Genomic DNA, 21,107 nt, shown 5'->3' with positions numbered 1-21,107 from the left:
AGCAGTCTGCAAGCCACCTGACAAGTCTAATGAAATATCAGTTACACAGAACACCACTCTCCACTCTTCACAGTGCATCTTCTTTTCATTACCTGATCAATTCATATGTCTCTCCAAGCAATGGGTTGAATGGTTTCCCTGTACGTTCCCACTGTGAGGCTACAGCAGACACAGCAAATGCAGCAACACACTATTTAGAGGAGTAAGAGTACACAGTTATCTCCTGGATTTTAGTCTTTATCAAGTACCTACAGAGTGATTCGTCTGAAATAGCACAGCGAAGTTCTGTTTGCAAGGCAGAGAAATGAACAGTTTTCATCAAAAGGCTAAAGCAGCAAGCCTTATGAAAAGCAAAACATTTTCCTAGATAAGCAAAATTGGATAATGAGTAAGAGAATCCGACATGCAGCAAATTACAGGAGTTCCTCCTATAATGAGACTATCTATGAAGAAGAAAATCCCAACACATTCATCAAGAGCTAGCACAAATTACCACATTCAAAGTACCTGCATTCGCTCAGTTGTACTGGAAAGTGAGCTGGCTTTGTGGATGAGGTATGTATGTTCCATATACTCTGTAAGTCGTTGCAGAAAGCTCAGTGGCTCATTGAATATAACTGGCATTGTGATCTTCGACAACTCCTGATGCACAAATGAAATTTGTGTTAAAAACAAATGATTAGATATACTGACCTGCAGTAACCCAAGTGTAATTGGCTTATTACAAAAATAAATGATGCTCTTAGTGCTAATGCAATGTGCTTGACCTGGCCCCGCTAATGCTGAAAGGAAAAAACCCTGTACATCCCTTATGAGCTTGATAAGCCTATCTGTGTTGACATTAAGGCTACTTTTAAAGGAAAAAGAAAACTGAACATCAATCAAGCAAACTTCCTATCTACAAACGTATTATTAAGAAGGTGAGATGAAACAATGGAATGAGATATTAAGGGCCCTTTTAAAGACCAAGTTATTTATTACTCTTAAAATAGATATAGGCCATCTAATTACTTAAACATGTTATCTCTTTTTGGAGGCTGGTGGGCAGGCCGGGGAAAGAGGATGAGGAAGGACAGGGAAACATGGCGGCACAGGAGTAAAAACAGAGATTCTGTATTCTGAAGAAAAAAGGAATTTTTGTAACAGAACTAAAAATTTAAAAGTCGTCCTACAGTTCTGATGCTCTTTATTTCTCTTTCCCATTTTTAAAAAGCACGGCCTCTGAACGCATAACACAGCAATGGTTTAAACAGCCTGCAGTAGCAAATTAAAAGCATATAATATGACCATGGCAATGTGCATAGTAAATAGCACTGTTCTTAACCACAATAGCAGCACCTGGCACTAACAGCTTTGGCAAACACTTTGGTACAATCCACTCCAAGTTCCAACCGTGCCCCCCCTCCGCAACTGCAACTTCTGTGCAGCAATTTATGCAAACCAGAATCAAGACCTTTATAGATTTTTTTTTTTCTGCACACATCTTACGCACAACAGGCTTTCAATCTGCTCACTGCATTTTAAGGTTATAACACTTTTTTGCTAAAGCCATTGTGAGAAGCTTCAGATGCTTCACAACAGCTCAGAAGACTTGGAGCTGCTCATACAGGCATTCCCCAGCATTTCTCCATCTCAATGCTTGCTGCTGTTTTTAACTACAGCAAGGGGCGGAGAAGAAAACAACAGTGACTAAACACACACATTCCCTCCTGCAGGCTACTGTTACAGGCTGATAGAGGTTTATTGGCAGAAAGTATGTTCAGCCTACTGCAGTTCCAATGGAGAGAAGAACTATTCCAAATTCACCCTTAGCTGGGAGCAGATGATGTGCCAAGCAGCTAACCTCCACCTGGCTAGGAACACCATGGGTGGAAAGACTGAGACACTAAGGGGAAGGGAGAAGAACAAATTTAAAGTAGTTTTTTTGGTTTTGCTTTTTTTCTACAGTCAAAGTAAAATTTTTTTTTTCTACCACCAAGTACTTTAAGGGTTAAAAATCAAGAGAAAATGCTTTTATTGAAGGAATATTGCTCTGACCAAGTCTTATCTTCTCAAGTTGTACAAGCAAATAAAGCATAAGCAGCAAATTTACAACAACAAAAAAAACCCCAAACCCTCTCCCCAACAAGTTTTCATTTGGGCCTCAAATAAAATAAACTACTTCACATCTTTTATCATAGCTTTCTGATCACCTACCATTCCAATGCATTTTCTTAAGATACTCCAGATACTGAAATCATTTCTGGAAAACATTGGAGATGGCAAGCTTGTTCTGCAGAAAGGAACAGGGAAGAAAGCAGAAGGAAAGTTTTCCATTACTAACCACAACTAAGAAACACAAATATTCTGTTTTGAAAGTAACAGTTTTCCAATTTTTAGGTTAAAACCAAGGGGGAACAACAGTGCTACTTTGAAGGACTTAAACCGTTTTACCTGCACAGCAACCCAAACTCCTCCAAAACCAGAACCATTCCCTTCATTTTGCCTAAGAGCAGTGGAAGAGAATTTCTACATCAGTTGTCAGAACAGTGTTTTCACAATGGCACCGTTAAGAGATTTAGTTGTGTCTCAGAGAAAAAGTATGTTGTTTCTGAGTAGGTACATAGGTACATTCACTATGTCTGAACAGATCTGAAGGTTAAATAGTGCAGTTTTTGTTTGCTAGTCACCCGTATACTGACAATGAAGGGCCATGACGTTTATTGCCTATTAAAATCAGCCTTCAGGAACAACAGAAAAGCAGTATCATTAAAGAACAGAAAACACAGCAGCCCATTCTACAGGGGGCTGACATATCCTGAAGCAAGTCTTAAACATACTTTCAAGATCAACATGTAGGCGGTGTAATACAGCCTGTACTGCTCAGCTTTACAAGAAATCAGACACAGATTTTCTTCGCTTTTCTTACTGCTACTGACCAGCTCAACTATTAATCTAATTTACCTATAGAAAGGCATAAATATAGGTCAAAACCCTTTGTCCAAAACAACGCTAAAACTCGTGTTTGGATCATGAAGCTATTACGAATGAAAAAAATTCTCAATAGCTAAGAATTACCTACAGCTCACTCAAACTGTATGAACTATTTGAGTTTCAATGTTTATTTAACTCTGCCTAAATGATCGTGTTGCCCTAACCAAGAAGATCTTGTCTCCCCTCAAAGCAGCTAAAGCAATACCTTTTTTAAAGAGTGTGAACAGGCTGTAGCTGCCTCCTCCACCTCACTTTTCTGACACACAAAAACATTGCCAAGAGGAAAAAAAAAAAATGTTTAAAAAATTATATATTCAGCCTAAGTTGTTAGTTTCAGTAGCACTACTTGCTGTGTTACCTCCCATACTTAGCTGCTATTGAAACATCTTTAACCAGGGACAATGCGTCAGTTTTCAAAGAACAAAACCAAAAAATCCTCCTTAAAATATAACAAGCTCCATCCAATCAAAAACCTAGTCATATACCTGAACTCCTCACAGTACCAAACTATGTTTTGTCAGCAAGTAGCTAACAGCCTAACACTGACTTGTTTTACTCAGCTCCCATGCAAGGGATGAGTAGGTAGGAGGATTTATTTTAATTGACCAACATGATATCACTCACTCCCTATTCTGATTTTCCACTGATACGAAAATATTTCATGAAACAGACCATCTTGAATAATATTAAGTATAAAATACTTCTGTGGATGCTTTGATACAGATGTCCAGGAGAGGACAGTGTCCACCAAGTATTCAGTCTTTCCTTCACTTGTAGTGTAGACTGATTTTTTCTGTGTATCCTTTAATGAAGTCAGTTAGCAGGGTGGGTATTTGTGTTTAAGAAAGCCTTTCTGCAAGTGAAACACACTCACGTGCCTCAAGTTTGCTGAAGTATACATAGGGGTTGCTTTCCTTAGATATTAACACTTAGATTTGCATTGAAGTTAATGTGTCCCTCCATTCAATTTGTTTAATTACTTGAAAGTTGGCATTCAGTTTCAGCCATTCATCCATATTTCTTACATATATGTCAGCCAAACGTGATACAGGAGTCGGTTCTTTTCTCCATATAACACACACAAACTGAAGAAACAAAGCAGTTTTCTGCCACCAAGAAAGATCCCAGGGGCAAGTAAGGACATGTGGAAAAATGACAGGCAGCCAAGACGTGAGGCCTACTAACCTTGACACACTCCCTGTGATTAAGGGAAAGGTTTGTGAATGCAAAAATTGCCTTCCAGATGTCAATTTTAGAAACAACTCAGGAAGTTAACTTTAGCTTTAAGTGACAAAAACATCTGCTGGAACTTCTGTGCAGTAGAACAGATAAGATGCATTTAAGATCATTCACTTAAACAAAAACACTTGTTTGAAGCATTATCTATAGTAGATCTACTACTACAGGAATCTTGTAGGGAAGAAAATATATGGTATGAAAAGGCATGTTTAGCTTGCTCTTCATGTACACCTGATGAAATAACCTTCTGGCTCCCAAAAAGCCAAACACAAACATGTTTGCATTCTGAAAGGCCCCCAATGGTGGGACCAAAGGGAAAGCTGACTACAAAAACACAGCAGTAAGAGGGAAACAGTAGTGATAAATGGATGTTAAATGTTGGTAGGTATTACAAAACATTTTTGTGCAAGGGTTTTTGGGGCTAGGGCTTGGTTGTTTCCTCCCCCACCCAAGTCTGGCTCAGATTAAAAATGTCCCTCTTAAAAAGAAGTGATTTGAACATTTCCAGATCTAATGTACTATTCTCCTATGTGTCAAATCCTCTCCCAAAAAGTTTTCAAAATTAAGTCCACTCTCAAATCAACCTGAACTACAAGAAGTCACATCACCCACATTCTTTCAAACACTCTATGAACAATCAGTAAGATGCAAATTATATTTAAGAAATCAGAGCAAGACAGCAGATTATAACTGGCACTGGCTTCACATATCTATATATATGTACATCTCAACACTTTTAGCTCCTTGGAACCAACAGATTTATTCCTTACATCTCCAAAACCACAACACACTCCCCCACTCAAAAACAGACCTCTACTTCCCTGTGCAAAACCCTCACCACTTAAATAAGAGAGGCAGATTAGAACTCAGGTTTTCTAGATGAAGGTAGGAAAGTTTTGTTTATACTGACTGCTAAACAGTGTTAGGTACTCTCAACCCAAATGCAGCTTCAGATCCTCTATTTACCTGAGGAGCTACAGGTAAAGAAAGGTATCAATATGTTATGCAAAAGAAATTAATCTGGGCTATTCTCCAAGTGATTTCTTTCCATGTGGTTAACACAAATAGAAGGCAAACAAAGAAGTTACAGCAAACCCAAGGGTGTAAGGCCAGAATTAAGTCTTGTCAAAACATTCAAACTCCTTCACCTTGCACAGCATCAAGAAGTTAAGATTTCTGCTCTGAAAAGTACACAGGTGGCATCACAGACAATGCGTATTTGACCACATGCCATCTAATGAGCCCCAAAACCAAAAGCAGTACAAACTGGAGCCAGCAGCTTCAAGAAGATAACAGTTCTGAAGTCAGAACCACAATCAGACATGGCAAACTGATCCCGTACCAGGCCAAACATCGCTGCCACCAAGAGCCTCAGAACCACCACACAACTCCCATCCCCTGAGAAGGTTCTCATGGAGGCAAAATTTAAACTGGCTGCACTCTGGAGAGAAACAGTTTGCATCAATACCTTTGTGGACAAATCCCAATGTGTCACCAAGGTGCCAGGTAAAAAAGCTTGACATTACAGCTCAACCTAGAGTGTGCTCTGTAGCCATTTATTCACATAAAATATCACCATATAATATCATCACTATAAGCCAAACAGATGTTTCCACTTTTCTTTAGCAGTAAATTATTAGCCAAACTTATGCACGCATTTTACTCCAACATCCTGCACTCTCTTTACTACTAAAAGACAGAGAAACAACTTATAAGTGGGACAAGTTGTAAAACCAGCAGATCTTAAATGCTCCTGCAGTCACGTGCTCCCTACAGTTCTGACAACAAAGACAATGCATGTCAACATGCATCATTATTTTCATGTCAATCACAAATTGCCTCCTTTCTCCTCTTTGTTGCCATGGCAATTAATGCAATTCAGATGTCCACCTTCACCTAGTGCTTCCCCCCTTCTATCTTCCTGCTCTAATTAGGAAAGGCACTTAGCCAAGGCCATAAATACCACCCTTGCTAACAGCACAAGAGCTGAGCATGACATGCTTAGTCAGCTGCTTTATGTGACCTTCCCAAACCACCCCATTACTCCACCCAAGCCCTCATTTGCCTTAGTCTTTGCCTAGTATGGGAGGTATATACATGCAGAGGTTGAACCTTTGAAACATCAGGTCTCTGACGTTACCACATACTTCAACAGTCACTGCAATTTATCTCTTTAAGATACCAAGTAATTAAAGCATGTTTTCACACACAGAATCATTAAGGTTGGAAAAGACCTTTAAGATCATCAAGTCTAACCATCAGCCCAACACTACCATGCCCACTAAACCATGTCCTGAAGTGCCACGTCCACACATTTTCTGAATACTACCAGTGATGGTGACTCCACCACCTCCCTGGGCAGCCTGTTCCAGTGTTTAACTGCTCTTTCAGTAAAGAAATGTTTCCTAATATCTAGTCTAAACCTCCCCTGGCACAACTTGAGGCGTTTTGCTTGCTTCTGTAAAATTAAACATGAATTTCCTGTTTTTCCAGAAATCTGGTATTCCCATCATCATTCTGCACATTCAAAACGCTTCCAAGTAGTCTTTTTGAAACATGCGGAAGTCTGGCTGATCTGTAGCACAAACATTATATTGCCCCTTCTCTGAAACTCGAGAATAGTGGTGTCTATTACCTCTCATTAACTCCAGACCTATTGTCCTCCTTTATCGGTGAGGAAACAAACAAAAATGGATCATTTGACAACACAAAATAAGCACATAAAACATAGATGAGACTTTTAGAATAAAAGTCCCTTTGTTCACATTTGAGTTTCTGATGCCAGACTAGCAATATTTTTTCATTCATTCTTGATACCAACAGAAGGATCAAATGACTGGAAATTAAAGAGGCAATAGAAGGGATAGGTCATTAAAGATACATAAAGGAATTAAAATTCACATAGATTTCAATAACATCTATCAAAAAACAAGTGTGTCCACTTTTACATAGCACATTGTATTTTATTTTTACTTGAGATACTTGGTCACCAAAAAATAAGATGCAAAGGAGCACACCAGCCTTGGAAAAATATTCTTTATAAAATCATAGCACATCCAACTTCTTGTCAATCATCCCTAAAAAAGTTTTAAAAGTTTTAACAGTTAGATTTTCAGAGATTCCTGTGATCTTTTACTTACCATTAATGCATATTATAATACCTTAAGAACAGGCAACATCCTACCTGTGTTTTTTGATTCCGTTAGACAGCAACTCCCCGCTGCCACAAACCTTTTCTTCAGACATGTTTGAAGTTATTGTATCTCTTGAATCCATGCTGTCCTCTAGTGAGTAGGCCGTTGTTGTTTCAAACCCACTTAATGATTTTTCAGATTCTGAATCTGCAAAAGAGCAGGTGCATGTTAGTGAATCTACAGCTTGTGCTAGACTTCAGTCACTAACAGATCTTCCCTCTTTGTACAAAACTGAAACCCAAGTAGGCTACTGTGTCCTGATGACAGCATTCATTTGGTAAGTAACTAGTACTGCCACAGACTGCTACAGTTCTCTATCTAAATATAGACTAAAGAGATTACAAGATAAGCAATATCAGTAGATTAAAAATCCTCTCAAACAGAACCAAAATCTGACATTTTCATTAAACTGAAGCTATTATAACTTGCTTAGGACAAGTGCCAGTGTCATGTAGATGCCAGTATCTTACCTAAGTAAGTAACAGTTACCTCAACATTCATGTATTGACTCCTCCTATATAACATTTGTTTGGTCTAAATTCTTAGACACTTTGTGCTGTTCAGCCACCTTCACTTCCCAACTTACTAAACAAGTATCAAAGAACAGAAGGAGGTATTGTACGCAGTAGATTACATTAGCCACGAAAGTCCCAGCAAAGTCTAGATGATAAGCTCACCAATTAATAAGACAAACTTTGTACTCTGGAAGGTAGGTTAATAGTACAATCCACACCACACCTAAAACTAAAAACAATATCAACACCACCACCTTATTTCCAACCAGTGTTTTGGTCAGGTAGTGCTTGACCAGCTCTGGAGAAGAGATAGTCTCAAATCACAAAGTAAAAATTTCCTGGCAAAAGGCTGTAATTTTGTTTCATATTTTTCTTTCGAACTTGACAAGACTGTCAAAAGATTATCCAACTGCAAGTTCCCAGAAGCAAGGGAACAGCTCAAGACAAGTAAAGATGCACCAATTTCTATCCCATTGGGGAAATTCTTTAGCAGAAACTAGGTACAACACTGAATGGTAAACAGCTTAACACAAGCTTCACTGCTTCTGGAAAAAGCAAACCCAAACTGTAGTAGACACCATTCCTGCTCTGTACTTCTTTCGGCATATGGTACTGCTCTTGGCTGCAAATACCCAGAGAAATAATTGCAAGCTTAGTCATTCTCTCACACGCTGATTCTAATTCAAAACTAGTAATCAAAACCTAATAAACTAGTAGTCCATCCAAAAGAATATCTCAGTCACATCTGTCCATTACCAGGTGCTTTCCTGTTTTCTCTTAAAAAAATGATGCCAGCAGCTTCTCCAGAACGTGTAAATTACATATTGCTTTGGTGAAGGGGACAGTGACAAGAGGACTTTCTACTATATCCAGATTAGAGAAGGGTCAAGAACAGGACAAAAATCCTGATGAATGGATGAGCTGTGCCATAACATCTCCATCCTCTCTACAGGGAGTAAGATCTAGAAGCATAAAGGAGATCTCTGCTTTCATTGAAAACATCCAACCCTATCCTCATCAAGACAGTACTGAAATAAAGCCAGTTGCTAGGGAATGAAAAGAACTGCCAGCTGGTGCTGAGGATATGTTTAAAAAAGTGGACTGGCACTCCAGAGAATCTTCTCCCAAGTTTCCCCAAATTTGTCAGTCTAGTTCTGTGCCAAATTATGATGTAACATATCAAAGCATTACTTTGGTGGGTACTGTATATAACAAGTAGGATAAGGAGACGCATTTTTACTTGTGGACAAGTCTGTTACATAAAATACAGATTTCTCCAGAGATCATAAGCCCAGGTAGTCAGGAAAACACTGCTGCTATAGAAATATCACAGAGGAAGAGACACTTAAGCACCACAACACAACTTGGGCTTCAGCATCCTGACCACATGACAAGTTATAAATCCCTTCAAGGCAAGTATTCTACCTCTCTATTGAAAGAGCTGCTCAACTGCACCAACAGTTATCATAACAAGAAATGCATGAAGCAAACCCGGTAACATAGAGCAAAGAGTCTGCCTCCCATTCTTCTTCTGTACCATCCAGGACTGTCTTGTTTTAAGACAAGAGTCATAACACACAATTCCCTCAATTTGAGTTTCTGCAACAGACCTAGGACTCCAGAGGCAGAAACGGAAGAATAGGTAAGCTTTACCAGAACTCCTGACCACACACTGATATGCTTCTCAGTATAACAAGGATTTTTAAACACCACACGTGATCAGTACTCCTAATGTTGGCCTTACAGTGCCAAGAGACAATTATGCTGGACGGAGCTCAGCACCTGCAAACCTCTCCAGAGCTGTAGGCAATGACCAGCCAGCCTTCTCCAGGGCACATGCCTTAGTTAATACAACAAGAGCATGCTATACAATAAAGAACAGTAGAAGAATGAAACCAGACACTCTTACAAGAAATCACTCTCTGGAGACATCTTGCCCATTTTCCTGAGAAATGACTCTCATTGAGAAAGTATGTCTAAAACACCTCCTGCCATCAAAGATATCAATCTCTAATCCCTAAACCTCAGCTACCACATTTGACCCTACCTGCCAGACAAGGGCAATGAAGCTGGTGAGGGGTCTGGAGAACAAGTCTTATGAGGAACGGCTGAGGGAAGTGGGGTTGTTTAGTCTGGAGGAGAGGAAGCTGAGGGGAGACCTTATCGCTTTCTACAACTACCTGAAAGGAGGTTGTAGTCAGGTGGGTGTTGGTCTCTTCTCCCAAGTAACAAGTGATAGGACAAGAGGAAATGGCCTCAAGCTGCGCCAGGGGAGGTTTAGACTGGATATTAGGAAAAATTTCTTTACTGAAAGAGAGGTCAAACATTGGAACAGGCTGCTTAAGGAGGTGGTGGAATCACCATCATTGGAGGTGTTCAAAAAACTTGTAGACCTTGCACTTTGGGACACGGTTTAGTGGGCATGGTGGTGTTGGGTTGATGGTTGGACTTGCTGATCTTAAAGGTCTTTCCCAACCTTAATGAGTCTATGACCCAACAAGCTTAACAAGCCTTGGGAGTTTGTTTAGACAAACACTCTGTTTGTGTCAGAGTGAATAAGTCAAGTATTGTATTGTGAGCATAGATCAACAGGCAACTCAAACTGAGCTTTTCCCTGGGTACTTCCAGCAAACTCTTTTCTGAATTAAGATTTGCATACTCCCCCGTCACTGCAAAAAAAGATTTATATTCACAAGTTGCTACAGAGCAGCTGTCAAACAGATGACTAGGAGAAAATGTGGGGTTTTTTTTTCTATTGAACTTAAGGGGGTGTGAGCTGAGGAAGGGGGAGAAGGAATAAGAGTCACTGTTCAGAAGCCAAAATTAAGCAATCTTTGAGACAAGACCAGGCTGACTAGGAAGCACTCCAGCTCATGAAACCTCAAGTGTCAGGTTAACAGTAAAAACACCAGCTACATTTTTCAAGAGTAGGAGAGCAAGGGGAAACAGCAGAAGCAATGAGAATAACTCAAGGGAAGTTCATCTCCTATTGCACTTACTGGTAAGACTTCAGTTCCAGATAGAAAAGTTTGGACAATGTATTTGATTAATAAATACACCTGAGAAAGGTAGTGTTTAACCCTGTCAAGGTTGGATTTGAATTCTGATGAGGTGTTTCTCATCCCTCTCCGAGATGAGAATTGATTGAATTCATTAGTTTATTAGATTCATTTTTTTTAACTATATTCAAAACAAGAAGTCTGCAGCCAGCAGCGTTCTTGCAAAGGTTGTGGAGTATTTTTGGTACCCACTCAAAAAAAGCCACTTGACAAACCACCCTAAACACAGAAAGAAAGGGCTGTAAGTTTCTAAGCTTTTTGTAAAATTTTTACGTTTAAGTGAGCTGGAGACAAACTAGGAAGTGCGCAAAAGCAACAGAACTAGTCTACTACTACTACTTGTACCATTATTTATGAAGAGCATTACTTATAAACACAGCACCCATTAGTGGTACACAGCAGTTGAAGCCGTACTATTACAAGTTAGCTTTAGTAAAATATTCCCTTAGCTAAATAACTGCTTTGACAGTAAGATCGCATGTATGTAAAACCATCAACAGCTCCCGCAACAGACACAAAAACTGTATTTGCAGAAAACACCCACCTCTCAGATAAAACCCGTTAAAGAGAAAAATGAGGACAGTTCTAAGCTCTTCCTAAATTGGGTGTGCAATTTGCATATAAGGGAATCTTACCTGTAAGGCAAAAATCAAGGACCTTCACCCTTTAATTCTTGACCTGCTTAGCCATTTTCAGCATTGTGGACGGACTCTGCATTCGTATTCCATTTTCATATGCTTCCTGAGGTCTGTATACTTAATCAAAGCTAGTAACTTCTCCAGCTCTCTAGGAGATGTCATTGTCTTATTAAATTTTGCTACTTGTTTAGTGCTTCTTCCCTTTCCCAATGCCCCCGCCCCACCGTGCCTTACATAGAAGAGATTGAGACACGTTAAGCATTCAATCCTGAAGCAGAGAGCTCCAAGCACTCCATGTGCTACTGAATTTAATTACATATTTCCACCACTCCCATCATGAGAGCATCAGTGCACCAGAATGCACTGTTAACTGACCTATTGCTAATCATAACTCAGATTAGTAACACCCTTGACTTTGCTGTTCTTAAAGCTGGATATCATGCTTTGGTAACACAAAGTAACTCCCATTTCCTGTAGGTTCTTCCTTTCATGTTCAGTGTCTACTGCTCTCCCATCGCAGGGATTTAGGAGTCGCTACAACAGTCAGAAAGCATTGATTAACAGCATATCACTTAAAAATAAAGAGGAGAGACTTCAGCAAATAAGCTACTACTTCAGTAAGCAATCTTACCATATTACAAACATTGTCCTCACCCCAGTTCTGGAAAAGAAAGAGAATACTTCTGTATAACAGTGCCCACAATTTCTACAAACAGAACTACACAACACAGACACATCAGTGACCAGTTTAGTCTGTGCCAACATTAGCAGGTAGCATGGCTCAGTTGGGGCAGACTTGCAAGCCAAACAGATGGTGCTGAGGACTTGAACTAGACACATTTCTGGTGGTGTTCTCTTCAGATTAGCTCTAGTCTCCTGCCACAGACTGAATGTCCAACAGCAACCGACTGTATCTGCTAATTCAGCTTCATCCAGGAGTCTGGTTCATGCAATCAGATTGCTCTACAGTGTGAATCAGAGCATGGTAAACAGGGTCGAGTACCTGCTGCTGTGAACATGTCCTTTCTAATAAACTACTTCTTCAAAAAAACTGTTTGAAAGTCTTGCATTGCTCTGAACTGTCACAGCTAGTGATACTTTTATTGAGAGTAAACAAGCAGAAGTGTCTAATATGCAGACAATGTTCTTTAAAAAAAACAAACCAAAAAGCAGCAGTGCCTTCCTTCTTTCAACCTGTCAAGTCAAAGCTAATGATTCTTCAGCTCAAAGTGCAAGCCTAGTTATGCAATACTCTCACTTCTAAAATCACTCCTACGGTGAAGATTTAAAAATTCAGAGAACTGTAACTAGAAAAAGATGGTATCCTAATAGAAAAGAATACTCTCAAGGTAGTGGCATTTTTCTATTGACACACATTATAACTTGTCACATGACCCTCTTGAAATACATTGGTGTTTGCTTAATCTTCTATATAGCCTACTAAGATAACTCATTAATATCTATTTATCCAAAATTAGTACCATTTAACTTAGTAAAATACTGTCAGATTGCAAGTCAGATTTAGCAAAACCTTTGAAGACAAAGTCCTAATTTAGATTTCTGGAGGTATAAATTTTTAGCTTCTGATAATTAGGCCTAGACACTGCTCTCTTATGAAAATATTTATGATTGTATCCCCTATCTCATTAGCCCAAGAAAGCACGACTCACATTCCCAAACTCTGAGCCAGTGTCATATATCCCTGATCCCCTTGCTCTCACTGTACTCTTGTCATACAGAGACAAGAAGCCTTCCAGTTGAGGCTCCACAGACATGGCAGAAAAGCAAGAGGGTTAGAAAATATTATTAGGATCCCAGCGATTGGCCTAAAAAAACCCACCCCAAGCCACACCCACAAAAAACTAATTCCTTTTGTGCTTATGGTGAAAGTCATAACATGCATCCAGCACCCAGGAAAACATGTCACATTTCTCTTTCGCCAGCCCAAAAACCAGAGTGCTCTTCCCCCAAACAAGTGCCTTCAGAGACAGAGGGGACCCTAATCACTGCAAAGCACTGAATGTGAACAACCCTGAGAAAAGAATCTAATACAAGTCTGATGAAGTTGACAGACAGCCAAGAAACTGAGTCTGTCCTGGAAAATTATTTAAATTGCAATCAAGATGAATTATGTCGAGTAACTTCTCCCAAAGGAGAGAGAATTGACATATAGATACACACACAGACACATGCATGCTCACCAAGTTCCACAGTTACACAAATCCACTCAATTTGATTGTAGCTTCAAGTGACAGAAACACCACCTCTCCCAAGCAGAGAAGAGGCGGCTTCGGACACTTTCATTCAAGAAAATTTAGGACTGGGTCAGTTATGAGATGTACAGGCTAAGAGACTCAGCTTTAAAAGCAAAGTATTCTCTCATATACACAAAGCAAGACTGGCTGGAGAGACTACATTCCAGCAGCACCTGATAAACAACTATTCTCTGCTTTGTTGCAACAAGTAAAAGAGCCTGAGGCCTTTCAGCAGAATTTTCTTTTGGTTCTGGTTGAAGAACCTGCTTCCAGTTTCCTCAATCTCTTCTCCTCTTTGAAGGCTTGATAAATTTGTTACTATGCCAAGCAGCAAAGTCTGCTGTCAACTCGCTGTGTTCCAGTGCTAGTGCTATACTTGAGCATAGACTCCGCTTTGCCTGTTCTTATTCTCTGCTAAGTAGCGCGCTACAGAACACCTATCAAGGAGTCTGGGAACACTGCTTTTCTCATCTGTCAGAAGCATCAGACAGTTCAGCTCACAGAAAAAGTAACTCCATACTTGCTCATGAAGTATGCCATCACAGCCTAGTTATTTGCCACAGTTAGACTATGTTCACTCTCAAGCTTTTCCAGACCCTTCATAGCTGTAAACAGCTGTGTTCTGTGGGATCACCCAGTTAGAGCTATTACTGAACTGCACTATGTACAGCCTCTCTATACAAATAGATAGTGTAATCATCTTATGCAGTTCAGAGGTTTCCAAAATCACTATGTGCATGTTCTGCACATGAAAATATGAAATATGAAAGATATTAAACTGAAGAGCAGACAGGGAAAGAAAAGATATTTCAGAAATGCATGCAGGATTTTGATTCCTTCTTTTCTTACACCTGTGACACTTGAGGTATACAAAAGTGTCTATTTTGTCTAGACATATAGAAATAGAAAAAGCCTTTCTTAAATTCATCCCTCAAAACTAGTGATTTTTATGGACTGATATAACAAAAGAAAAAACATATACCACCATGGAGAAAGCAAGTCAGAAGGCTACCAGATACAGTTACATCTCCTAAAATAGGAGCCTTAAGTTTTGCTATTTAAAAAAAGGGTGTAGACACCCAAGCAATCAGACCTTTCATGACTGCTCTGTGGTTCTGTAACTTTTTGTCATGCTAAGGTGAAACAACACAGGTGCAGGTGACCTCAGGCAAAACTTTAGAGGTCCACTCATGAAGCATTCTCCTTAAGTTAGTTTCATGTTAGAAAGACAGATATTTCACTGAAAGTGAGACTGTAGCCATACCCTCACCACCCACCAAGGCATTCAGCACACACATGCTGGCTACACACTCACATTCTGGACATCGTTACTTACCTGAAACAGCATCATAGAACTGCTCTTCACTGATGATGCTGAGAGGCGGAGATCCCTTAACCAGAGACTGCTCTAGTTCATGGTGTTCAGTAGCTAATGTCTCTAATGCTTCTGACAAGATCTTGTTTTTCTCCTGCTCATGCTCCAGTTTCAAATTCCTCACCTATAAGTAGATACATGTATGAATAAAATCTCATGTCTCCAGAGAATGTGTAGCTGGAAGCTATTCAGAAAATAGACTCAAATAAATAACTGGCAAACAGCTGGAACTGAAACTACATGGACTAACGAAAATATTATGGTATTTTGTGATGACAATATGGTTGTTCCTCAGCATTTTCAGTAGTTGAGAAATCTGACAGTATAAATCACAATTCCACAAGTGAATTCACAACAGATAACTATACCTTAAAACTGAGGGGAAATATTTACAACTCTACTTGGATGACCTTAATTATGGAGTTAGTGATCAGTTTCTACATGCACCAAGCTCCTTGGTACTAGTCTGCTCTAATTTGGGCCAAGCAGCATCACTCAAATTATAGAGCAAATGTGAATGCCAGCTACAAATAACTGCAACTGAACTATAGGCTGAAAACATTTAACCCTGAAGATTACAGAAGGAGGTTAAAAAAAAAAAAAAGAGATTCCTCTACTAACTGATTTAACATCAATATAAACAGCCCTCCCTCCCCATTCCTCAAACAGTTTACAGAGGAGCCAGAAGCTGACAAAAAAAGAGGCCCAGCCACCAGCCAGTGGACATTTTTTTTAAGCTCACACATGCAATCGCCTCCAGAGAGGATGACGTTATCCACATTTTGAGTCCAGGACTAGTAACAGGAGAGGAACATGTCCTTCCTCCTTCCTCCTCATGTGGTTGTGTTTTTTTTTTGTTTGGGGTTTTTTTTTTGTTTGTTTGTTTTTTGGTTTGGGTTTTGGTTTTGTTTTTTTTTGGGGGTGGGGGTGGGTGTTTTTTGTTTTTTTTTTTTTTTTCCTTCTGGTGCTTTCCCACCTGCTCCTTCTGCCAGGGGAGGGGAGAGGGCTGCAGCTGAAGGCTGGAGAAGGGCCTCTTCTCCCAGCCCAGCAAGGCTTCAATGTACTACTTCTCCTTCAGTCCCTAAACCATTGACTCTCTTGCTTTCTCCTCCCCTCTCCCCTCCAGTCCCTGTTTTTAAGTATCCCCAACCCCTGCCTTGTCCTCTAGTTTACTCTCAAAGGTCAGTTTACCACGCTAATTCCCCATCCACTAAGAACATGCAAGGACATGACAATTAATCTCTTGGAACAGTTACAGGGACAACTTAAACACTTTCCTAAGCAACTTACACATATACCAACATTGCCTTTTCAAGTCTAATTTAAGAACTGCTCGTATGTCCTATCTTGTTACATTTTACATTAAAGCTTTACTTTGGAGGCTTCAGGCCCCTCAGCTATAACTACCACTCAAACAGTGGATTCAGAGTTCGGCACAAAGGAGGGGGTGCAAATTTACAGGCTAGAAAGGAGATGTTAAAGCAGATTCACCACTTCCAGAGAAGAGTTTCTATGCTGGCAGTAACATATCCTCTGGAGAAAGATTTATGGAAGAAATTTTCACCCCTTCAGTTAGGCCAAATACTAAATCAGCTGGTTTGGCTGCCAGGCTCTGAGTGTAAAGGGGCAATCCAATTAAATGATAATTAAAAGAGTATAAAATTGGGTTGCTAATTGAAAGCAATAAAACCAGTAAGTCACTTACTGTCTAATAGCTTTACCCTGAACAAAATGAAAAAAAATCTGGACTAGTTACTGTCACTTTCATTTAAAGTTCACTGACATTACCAAGGAAGCCAATTACTGCAATGTTTTGTACAAATCAGACATGCCACTGCAAAAGATCTGTTAAGCAGTTTCTGCAGGGGTTACATTTTGTGTGCTATCAAATAGTTAAGGAACTGCCCGTTTAGAGAAACAGCATCAGTATTTCACTCAGAGGGGGGATAGAGGACTGGAAATAAACTGATACTTTTCATTCTTACTGAACAGCAAAGTGAAACCAGTTATTAACACGGTATTTGCAGATTTATTTTTTTTTTTTTTGCAGTAGTGAATTAGATGCCTTTATGCTTTGTTTTGAGAAATGATTTGACTGGTATAAATTTCTACCTGTAATTTAAGTTTCAATGTTATGTAACAGCAAATTGAAAGAAAATCAAACTATATTTACCAAAACCCAGATGGACCTTTTTTAACATCCCCTAAAGCACAGTAGTGTAAATAAACAAGCAACAAACAGATATAGGCTTAAGATAAACACGCCCCACCCCCAAATCTTTTATTGACTTCAAGGTTCCTCTGCCCCATCATAACACAGAGCTATTCAGTATTGCAGAAGGTATACTAGAAACAAATTCCCTTTTTGGAAAATAAATAGCCAGCTTTATAGGAAGGTTCACTTTTCTGCATACGTCCAGACTTCCTATCTGCCAAACACTTACTAGAACAGCAATTACACACTACTAGTAGGTAACCAAAAAAGGCTTTTCATCTGTTACATAAGCAGCACACTAGCCAGAAGCTAAGAAAAAAAGAAAACATGTTTAAGTGTGTTGCTTGTAATCTTTGGGATGTCCGTTCACATCTGCATGAACTGACATATCTGATATAGCATTCATCATATCTGAATGAACTGTTCATTCATATGTGAATAAATTGGTTTTAAAGCAACTTTAATTCAATACTTGGGGGCTGGAGATGAAAGTCTAATATAAAACTTTTGTCAACAGTACTGAGCTTGTAAAATGGACACATTCAGAGAGCTGAGAGGTGGCCCTACAAACCTCTACAGCCTAGTACTCCGTGAAGGTAAGAGTTTACAATAGCAGCTCTTTGAATGTAGTGGTCTGGAAATACTGTCTGTAACTATACTATGTCCATAAGCAGCCAAACAGTTCTACGGTGTCAACACGAGAACTGGGGAGGGGAAGGAAAAAAAAAAGACAGTTCTACTACCATTATTTGACTGATTTCACCCGTACAAAAGCAATGCTTGCAGAGATAGAGATAGTACAACCTTCATGTACTGTACTTAAAAATACAGGTATCACTGGAGAAATAACCTTGTTTGAAATAAGCATATTGTTTTGGTTTGTTTTTTTTTTTTTAACCACAAAGCAGCTTTAAGCAATACCACCATTTTGTCACCTTGTGTTTTATTATTGATCAGATACATCTCCTAAAATCTTCTTTCAGTAATCTGGCTGTAAAGGCCTATGTTTTGGTTTTTCTTCCAGAACCACACACTCCATTCTTCCAAGCTTAACAAGAAATATGCAGGCAGACTGGCACTATTTTCAAAGCGTAAGTTTATTGAACAACATAATTGACCGAGTGACACGTTTTCCCAAAATGTAAGTAGATTGCTGTTATGCATAATTTTGCCATACTCTATTTTTCATTCACAAGACTTGTCCAATGATTAAGGTCTGCGGTGAATTATTGCATCTTCCTGGCTACTCCACCATGATTTTTGGAGAGGACACTTCAACTTTATCCCTTTTCCCAAAATTTTTTCTTCCCCATCCTGTCTGTCTTCAGTGACCCAACACAAAAACAACTGCAAGATTACAAAAGGAACCTCCAGACTAGTTTTAAAAATGCTTATTAACACAAAATCTTTAGACTCTATGTATAAGCAGCAAGGCAAGTATAAAACAATGAAGAAAACACCTGCCTTCAGAAGCATATGCATTTCAGTCTATTAAACTGGATGCAGATAAACCAGTATTTTTTTAGTGGGCTATCATCCGATTTCTTGAAGTTGCATCAGCTGAGTACCACACTATTTTATACAGCAACACAAATATTCATATGAAGTAGTAACTATCACACCAAAGCGATGTAAGTATCTGTGTATACACAGCTCTAGAAATCCAGTTTGAACATACCCAGGAAAATATCAGAAGAGACACTGTATCGACAGCCTGCATAAGGCACAGCTTGTGATACATCCGTGGTTTCTGTACCTTTAGTAGTGGTGCCTGAGCTAAAAAATAAACAGATGGCAATTCACATGGAGGAGCTGGGTTCAGCTCCTCATCCTCCAGCAACGGAATGGCTGTCATCTTTTTGATCCCTGCCACTGGTCCCCGCAATGCCAGTGCCACCATCAGCGTTATAAGCTCTCCACAGAGCTTCACAGGGACAGCAGCACAGAGCACTCTAGTAAGTCCAGCATGAGGCCAGCCGAGTTCCCAGTGTTCAACTTCCTACCTGACCCTCGTCAGTAGCTATTCTGCACAAGAGCAATTTCAGTTATCAATAAAGTTGGTCTTGTGCTTCCATTGTTAGACAGTTAAGATCAGTCTTGTTTTCATCTCCAAAGAGAATATTATAAAGAAACTTCAGATTTATAATTGCTGATGGAAACTATCTAGCTTTGTCTCAAAGAAGGAAACAATTAACTCAATCATTAACCTTACAGCTATAGTCTGATACACTGACACAGAACCACCAAGACTTCAGTATTTAGCTCAGTGCAACAATTTATTTTTCTTTTTAAATACTCTCCCAGCTGAAGAGGTTTGATATTCAAGTTCTGTCAAATGGTTTCACTTCCGGTTTACCTGAATGGGAATCTGCTTCCAACAGCTTCTCATAAACATTTGAGTCCGTCAGGCTGTAAGCACTGAACTGTGAGTTTAAATAGTAGAGTTGAATTATTTTACCAGTCAGACCTCTATTGTATTTTATTCTTCAAAAGAAAAGCAACAAGCTATTTGCAGATATTTCTATTGTCTTTCCATGCTATTAGAAATCCTGCGAAGTGCAAAAGCATGATTTAAAAAAAAAAAAAAATCCTTCAATGGGTGTTACTAGCAGAAAGTTCACATGCATATTCCAAAATATCACAAAGCTTATCTCTGTGTAGCAAACACCAGTCCTATTCCTTTCTGTACTTCCACGAGGTAGGTGGGAGTCTAGTAACATGCACCAAATCACTGTTTTGGGTTGGGGGTTTTTTTGTGGATTTTTTTTTTTCCTCTTTTAAAGCCTGAAGTATATCGGCGCAGCCTGTAACCAAGGCTTCTCTGTCCATCCTGAAGACATCTCAGTACAATACACAAAATACTTGCTTTGTCTGGTGCTGGATGCTTTTAAATTTAAATTAATGCCCTACAACAGTGGCACTTTTGTGGGGCAGGAAAGGATCACACCACTGTACGCCCAGCTAATAAGTGATCATCTCAGTAACGTGCTATTGCAGCTGCAAGTAAATCCTAGAACCAACACGTAGCAAACAAGGCACAGAACAAATGCAAACACCTCAATAACATGTAGCACTACCTGCCTTGAACATTAGAATAGTAAATTGAAAGACAGCATACCTTAGCTCTAGGTTCTCCTGGACTGAGAGAGAGAAAAGGCAGACTTTACAACGCTGCAGTGGGATTTAGTTCAAAAGCACTCAGCGTCAGTGTTAGGAATAAGAATGCCCAAAATATGCAGACTTTTGAGTTGTGTAGGAAGGAAGAACTACCTCTTTCACATAGCAACCACCAGGGGATATGAAGCCAGACTCTGCCAGAGTGTCAGCATGCGATGTACCAATTCTGCTTTGCAGTAAGCTGAGCTCAGGAAAGCAGTCAGTTACACTGCCTCACCAGAGTCTCCAAATACTCAGAAGTGGGGTTTTGGTTTTCAAAATGAATGGCTTTGACCAACTGCCACAGAAATTCCATCCTCCCAAAAACGTCACCACTTATGGGACATTTGCCACGAAGCACAGACACAAGGTGCAAGTTTTCAGTAGCAAGCTAAGGGCTAGTCTAACACCTGGCTGGAAATCAACATACAAGCAAGGAATCAGAAAAACGCTGCTACAGTAGAACTGACAGTTTTTATGTGGACATC

At 39.5% G+C, this 21,107-nt stretch overlaps 1 protein-coding gene across 1 annotated transcript in view; it reads right to left on the bottom strand.

The window, feature by feature from the left end:
• Nucleotides 1-21,107, bottom strand: part of OSBPL1A (oxysterol binding protein like 1A) — a gene marked incomplete at both ends in the record, with an annotated part of 75,301 nt that overhangs the window by 12,572 nt on the left and 41,622 nt on the right. Inside the window, 5 exon segments of the mRNA XM_082015430.1 lie at nt 93-190; nt 508-642; nt 2,197-2,272; nt 7,397-7,553; nt 15,210-15,372. Coding sequence (XP_081871556.1) covers nt 93-190; nt 508-642; nt 2,197-2,272; nt 7,397-7,553; nt 15,210-15,372 — 629 coding nt within the window.

The sequence above is a fragment of the Phaethon aethereus genome (assembly GCF_964289735.1).
Source record: "Phaethon aethereus genome assembly, chromosome: 2".
NCBI classification, from domain to species: domain Eukaryota; kingdom Metazoa; phylum Chordata; class Aves; order Phaethontiformes; family Phaethontidae; genus Phaethon; species Phaethon aethereus.
The sequence above is the reverse complement of the archived record's forward strand: the minus strand, read 5'-3'. Positions and strand labels throughout refer to the sequence as shown.